The following is a 7,178-nucleotide window of genomic DNA, read 5'->3' on the forward strand; positions in this document are numbered from 1 at the left end:
AAAGAGGCCAGGTGCAGTGGCTCATGCCTATAATCCCAGCACTTTGGGAGGCCAAGGTGGGTGGATCATGAGGTCAGGAGTTCGAAGTTCGAGACAGGGCGAGACTCTCTCTCTCTCAAAAAAAAGAACACTGTGATTACAGACAGTGGTAAATGCTAAGATGAAAAGCATGATGTGACAGGGACCTGTGTTTGGAGAAGAGGGACAGGGAGTACTCCTCTGTGGAAGTGCATGTGAGCTGAGCCCTGAAGGATGAAAACAAGCTAAGGATGGGGACACCCAGGAGCAGAGCTTTCCAGGCAGAGGGAACAGCCAGTGCAAAGGCCCTGAGGTAGGGAGACAGAAGTGGGACCAGTGAGGCCAGAGGGTGATGACGGAGGGGGAAAGTGATGGGAGATGAACTCAGGGAGGGGAGCAAGAGCCAGGCCATGGAGGCCATGGTGGAGAGTCTATAAACGGGGTGAGGAGGGGATTAAGAATCCTATAGGGTGGATTAAATGAATGCATTGGCTAAATTGCTTAGCATAGTATCTGGGATTTTGTAAGTATTCAGTGCATTTTTCTTTTTTTCCCTACTTTTTTTTTTTTTTTTTTTTTTTTTTTGGACACAAGAGTTTTACTCTGTTGCCCAGACTGGAGTGCAATGGCATGATCTCGGCTCACTGCAACCTCTGCCTCCTGGGTACAAGCGATTCTCCTGCTTCAGCCTCCTGAGTAGCTGTGATTACAGGCACGTGCCACCACGCCTAGCTAATTTTTTTATCTTTGGTAGAGATGTGATTTCACCATGTTAGTCAGGCTGGTTTCAAACTCCTGACCTCATGGTCCGCCTGCCTCAGGCTCCTAAAGCGCTGAGATTACAGGTATGAGCCAGCACACCTGGCCACTCAGTGCATTTTAACTATCACCACCCCTTAGTTGCATCTAAATTGTTACGTGTGTTTTAGGATGTGCTTCTGGAGGGTACCCTTGGCCCCATCTTCATCCTTGGACTAGGCTTGTAAATGTGGGGTGAGAATAGTAAGATGATATTGAAGACTTATGCCACACTCACTGTGCCCCCTGCAGTGTTCCAAGGGCTTTATATTAACTCACTCAATTGTCTCACCAAACTATGAGTGCTGTGGTTTGAATGTGTGTTCCCTCCAAAACTCATGTTGAAACTTAATCCCCAATGTGGCAGTATTAAGAGGTAGGGCCTTTAGGAGGTGATTAATCCCTTCAGAACCCCCATGAGTGGATTAATCTATTCATGGATTAATGGGTTAATGGATGACTGCATTATCATGGGAGAGGACTGGTGGCTTTGTATAAAATGAGAAAGAGAAACCAGAGTGGCATGTTGGCACACTAGCCTTGGGAATCTTTGGAGAGTCCCCCCAGCAAGAAGGCTCTTACCAGATGGGACCCCTCCACCTCGGTTAGTCTCCCATAACTGTGAGATAGAAATTCCTTTTCTTTATAAATTACCCAGTTTTGGATATTATGTTAAGAGTAACAGAAAACAGGCTGGGCGCGGTGGCTCACGCCTGTAATCCCAGCACTTTGGGGGGCAGAACACGAGGTCAGGAGATCGAGACCATTCTGGCCAACAAGGTGAAATGCCATCTCTACTAAAAATGCAGAAATTACCTGAGTGTGTGGTATGTGCTTGTAGTCCCAGCTACTCGGCAGGCTGAGGCAGGAGAATCACCTGAACCTGGGAGGCTGAGGTTGCAGTGAGCCGAGCTTGTGCCACTGCACTCCAGCCTGGCGACAGAGCGAGATTCTGCCTCAGGAAAAAAAAGAAAAGAAAAGAAAAGAAATGAAGACAATGAGGAATGCGTTATTACTCACCCATTTCACAGATGGGAAGACTAAGGCAGAGAAAGGTAACTTGCCTAAGGTTGCATAGGCAGGAAGAAGTAATGCCAGGATTTGAACCCAGATATTTGGCTTCAGAGTCCATGCTTCATAACCGCTATGAGCAGATGCCACAGAGAAACACAGTCCTGTAGCCACAGCAGCATCCCCTTCCCAGTGGCTGCCTCCCACCCCTCTATGTCCTGGCTCTCATTGCAGGGGCGGCGTGGAAGCTCCTGTCAGGTGTGCGGGAGGGCCAGACACAGGTAGATACCCCCCAGATAGGGGAAATGGCCTACTGGTCCCACCCCATCGACCTGCACTTCGCCACCAAAGGTCTTCAAGGTGGGTACTACTGCTGGGCGCGGGGCCAGGCTGAGGGGAGGGGGCCAGTAGCATCTGAAGCCCCTGGGGCTGGAAACACCAAGACCTGTCCCTGCTTCGCATACCACGTGGGTGCCTTTGGCAGCCAAGTCTGGCCCTGGAGAGGCTGAGCTAAGGCTTTCCCAGGCCTGCTCAATAGTAGATCCCAAGTTTGTAGAATTAGGGCTGAGGCCAGGTTGGAGGGGGAGATGGGAAGGTGGGGGTCAGGGTGGGAGGGGAGGTGGCATTCAAGTAAAGAGACGAACCAAGAGTCTCCAATACAGAGGAAGCCGGGAGTCAGGGTCTGAGAGTGGCAAGGGCTGGTTCTCTAGGAAGGAATCCTCAGCTTAAAAATAGACCGCTGCTCAAAGGGGAAATGAGTCGTGGGGGAGGAGCTGCATCAGAAAACCTTTCTGGTTTTTTTTGGAGACAGAGTTTCACTCATTTCCCAGGCTGGAGTGCAGTGGTGTGATCTTGGCTCACTGCAGCCTCCACCTCCCAGGTTCAAGTGATTCTCCTGCCTCAGCCTCCTGAGTAGCTGGGATTACAGGTATGCACTACCGTGCCTGGCTCATTTTTGTATTTTTAGTAGAGACATTTCACCATGTTGGTCAGGCTGGTCTCGAACTCCAGCCCTCGTGATCCGCCCACCTCGGCCTCCCAAAGTGCTGGGATTACAGGCGTGAGCCACTGTGCCTGGCCAAGATTTCACTTTTTGTCTTTGAGATGGAGTTTCGCTTTTGTTGCCCAGGCTGGAGTGCAGTGGCATGCTCTCGGCTCACTGCAACCTCCACCTCTCGGGTTCAAGTTAACTTCCTGCTTTAGCCTCCCCAGTAGCTGGGATCACCGGCATGCGCCACCACTCCCAGCTAATTTTGTATTTTTAGAAGAGTCGGGGTTTCTCTATGTTGGTCAGGCTGGTTGCGAACTCCCAACCTCAGGTGATCCACCTGCCTCAGCCTTTCAAAGTGCTGGTATTATAGGCGTGAGCCGCTGGGCCTGGCTGAGATTTCACCTTTTTAAAAAAAAAAAAAAAATTTATTTATCTATTTATTTATAGAGTTGGGGTTTCACTATGTTGGCCAGGCTGCTCTCGAACTCTTGACCTCATGATCCACCACCTTGGCCTCCCAAAGTGCTGGGATTACAGGTGTGAGCCACTGCACCTAGCCCAAGATTTCACTTTTAAATGATCTTTCTGTCCTTTAAGCTGGAGCTGGGGGAAAAAAAAATCTTTCTGGGTGCTGTGTGGGTTTTCTGATGTTAAAGCTTCTGGTGGGAAGCTTTAACCTTTCAGCTCTTGGGGACCCCACCCCCCCCAGTGGTGGCACCAGCCTTGCTTTCTCTTTACTCAAGCCTCCATCAGGAAGTCTTACTGCCTCTACTTCTGAAATACATCCTACATCCCACTTCTCACCTCTTTTATTGCCCTGCACCTTGATCTGTCCAAATTCATCTCTCACCTGGGCTATGACAGCAACCTTGTCTCTGGGGCCTCCTTCCCCAACCCCCTCGTCTGTACCCCACATGCAGCTGGGACCCTGTGAACACCTAAGTCAGGTCCCGTCTCTGCTCAGACCCTCCACTAGTCTCCCTTTCACTCAGGGTAAAAGCCAAAGTCGGCCGGGTGTGGCGGCTCATGCCCTTAGTTCCAGCATTTTGGGAGGCTGAGGCGGGTGGATCACCAGAGGTCAGGAGTTCGAGACCAGCCTGTGCAACATGGTGAAACCCTGTCTCTATAAAAACTAAATAAAAATACATACATAAAATTTAAAAAGAAGGGAAAAAAAGCCAAAGTCTTACCATGCATCCCAAGGCTCTGCACAACCTGGCTGGCACCTCCCTCCCTTCTCCCCACCACATTCTGCTCTGGCCATGCTGTCCCCACCAGGTGCATTCTATCGGGGCCCCAGCCATACCATCCCCATCAGACACTCCCCCTTCAGGGCCTTGGCTCTAGCTGTTGCCTCTGGCTGGGAGCACTCTTCCTCTAGATATCCGCATGGCCCACTCTCTTCCTTCCTTTTTTTTTTTGAGACGGAGTTTCGCTCTTGCTACCCAGGCTGGAGTGCAATGGCGCGATCTCGGCTCACCGCAACCTCCGCCTCCTGGGTTCAGGCAATTCTCCTGCCTCAGCCTCCTGAGTAGCTGGGATTACAGGCACGCGCCACCATGCCCAGCTAATTTTTAGTATTTTTAGTAGAGACGGGGTTTCACTATGTTGACCAGGATGGTCTCGATCTCTTGACCTCGTGATCCACCTGCCTTGGCCCCCCAAAGTGCTGGGATTACAGGCTTGAGCCACCGCGCCCGGCCTCCTTCCTTTTTTTTTTTTTTTGTTTTTTGAGATGGAGTCTTGCCCAGGCTGGAGTGCAATGGCATGATCTCGGCTCACTGCAACCTCCGCCTCCCAGGTTCAAGCGATTCCCCGGCCTCAGCCTCCTGAGTAGCTGGGATTACAGGCACGCACTACCACGTCTGGCTGATTTTTGTATTTTTAGTAGAGAGGGGGTTTCATCATGTTGGTCAGGCTGGTCTTGAACTCCTGACCTCATGATCTACCCGCCTTGGTATCCCAAAGTGCTGGGATTACAAGCGTGAGCCACACTTCCAGCCTGTATCCCCTCCTTCCTTTTAGCATTTGCCCAAATGTCACCTTCTTAGTGAAGCTTCCTTGATCCCCTCCTTGCTAAAGCAGTATCCCCACCCTCGCCCTAACCAACTCTGTTTTTCCCTACAGCAATTACCACCATCTGATCTACCCCTATAATTTGCTTATTTACTACATTGGTTGTCTAGGATACCAGCTTCACAGGGGCAGGAATTTTTGTCTGCTGTCCATGTTCACGTCCACCATGTCCCCCACTAGCTAGAACAGGGCCTAGCAGAGGGGAAGGGGCTCAGCATGACATTAGATGGGGGCTGGACCTCCAAGAGCTTTGACTACCAGACTGAGGAGCTGAACTGTGTTCTGAGGACATGGGCAGAGCTATGGAAGGAGAGAAAGATGCTTCCAGATGCCAGGCGTGGTAGCTTATGCCTGTAATCTCAGCACTTTGGGAGGCCAAGGCGGGCGGACCATGCGGTCAAGAGATTGAGACAATCCTGGCCAACATGGTGAAACCATCTCTACTAAAAATACAAAAATCAGTTGGGTGTGGTGGTGCACACCTGTAGTCCCAGCTACTCGGGAGGCTGAGACAGGAGAATCGCTTGAACCTGGGAGGTGGAGGTTGCAGTGCGCCAAGATCACACCATTGCACTCCATTCTGGCGACAGAGAGAGTCTCCGTCTCAAAAAATAAAAAATTAAAAAAAAAAAAAAAGGAAGAAAAGAAAGATGCTTTCAGATGCCAGGTGGAAGGTGGATTAGAGAAGGGCAAGAAAGGCCGGGCACAGTGGCTCACGCCTGTAATCCCAGCACTTTGGGAGGCCAAGGTGGGCAGATCACCTGAGGTCGTGAGTTTGAAACCAACCTGACCAACATGGAGAAACCCTGTCTCTACTGAAAAAACAGAGAAAGAGAGAGAGAAAGGCAAGAAAGAAGGCAAGGCCCTGGGCCCAAAGAGAACAGGGCGGGGACGTAGGGAGAGAAGGCAGGAGGCGTCCCTGACAAGGCCCACGATGGTGACCTGGGGACTGGAGGAGCAATGGGCTGCCCTAACATGGGGTCATGGAGGAGGTGACCGCAGAGAGGAAAGTCAACAGAGGCCTGATGAGAAGCGCCTTGAATGTTGAGGAGGGCACTGGGGAGCTATGGAAGGATCTTGAGCAGGGGGAGTAACATCGATTTGGAAAAATCTGTTTGGCCGTTGTGTGAGGGTAGATGAGAGGGTAGGAGCCTAGAAAGGAGGCTGGGTTGGAAACCCTAGGACAGAAACCCAGAGAGGAAGGGACTGGCCCTGGGGTGCCCAGTGGTCATCGAGGAGGAGGGAATCAGGAGCAGGAGGCTAGTCCCCACCCATCCCTTCTCTCCCTCCTTTCCTACAGGCTGGCCCCGGCTCCATTTCCAGGTGTGGTCCCAGGACAGCTTTGGCCGCTGCCAGCTTGCAGGCTATGGATTTTGCCATGTGCCCAGCAGCCCAGGCACCCACCAGCTGGCCTGCCCCACATGGCGGCCCCTAGGCAGTTGGCGGGAGCAGCTGGCACGGGCCTTTGTGGGTGGGGGGCCGCAGCTGCTGCATGGGGACACCATCTACAGTGGTGCCGACCGCTATCGCCTGCACACAGCTGCTGGTGGCACCGTGCACCTGGAGATCAGCCTGCTGCTGCGCCACTTTGACCGCTACGGCGTTGAGTGCTGAGGAACCCTGCCTCCAACGCCACCACCACCTGCACCCCTGCCCCGTGAGGGGCAGGATGGCACAGGGGTCAAGAGCACGGACTCTGGAGACCGTCAGAGCTGACCCCAGCTAAGGCATGGCACTGCTTCTGTCCTTGCGAGGACTTCTGGCTCACTCTAGGCCCAGTTTCTGTATCTGTAAATTGGGGACAGTAAATGTGTAGGGTCGCAGGGTGTTGGGTCAAGAGGCTGCTTGGTACAAGGGAGGTGCTCAGTAAAGGAGAACAATTCCTACAGGTGTCTGCCTCCTGACTCCTCTATTTCTCTGTTCCTCCTCCCACTGACACCCTCCCCAGGCCCCCACCTTGACAGACCCTCTTCCCCAGCCTGTGCCCCAACCTAACACTCTTCGCATTCTGGGTCGTCCTCCCCTGGTCGGTTCCCCTGTGTCTCATCCCCCGGATTAAGCCTTCTGCGCGTGGTCCTCTTTCTCTGGTGACCCACGCCGCCCCGCAAAGCCACAGAGCATCTGTATCACCCGCTTTGGTGGCGCTTGGCCGCCAGGAGGCAGCACCCTGTTTGTGGGGCGGAGCCGGGGTGCCCGCCCCCTTTCCCCCCCAGGGCTGAAGGGACCCCCCTCGGAGCCCGCCCACGCGAGATGAGGACGGTGGCCCAGCCCCCCCATGCCCTCC

The 7,178-nt window shown here is 52.9% G+C and overlaps 1 protein-coding gene across 3 annotated transcripts in view; it reads left to right on the plus strand.

The window, feature by feature from the left end:
• B9D2 (B9 domain containing 2) overlaps positions 1 to 7,004 on the plus strand; it is a 9,376-nt gene extending 2,372 nt beyond the window's left edge. For all 3 annotated transcript variants that reach the window (XM_039465651.2, XM_010331053.3, XM_003943185.4), the window contains 2 exons: positions 2,062 to 2,187; positions 6,195 to 7,004. In XM_039465651.2, coding sequence (XP_039321585.2) covers positions 2,062 to 2,187; positions 6,195 to 6,508 — 440 coding nt within the window. In that variant the 3' untranslated portion in view covers positions 6,509 to 7,004. The remainder of the gene's footprint in view (positions 1 to 2,061; positions 2,188 to 6,194) is intronic.
• The last annotated feature ends 174 nt before the right edge of the window (positions 7,005 to 7,178 follow it).

This window comes from Saimiri boliviensis, chromosome 14, assembly GCF_048565385.1.
Source record: "Saimiri boliviensis isolate mSaiBol1 chromosome 14, mSaiBol1.pri, whole genome shotgun sequence".
Taxonomy (NCBI): domain Eukaryota; kingdom Metazoa; phylum Chordata; class Mammalia; order Primates; family Cebidae; genus Saimiri; species Saimiri boliviensis.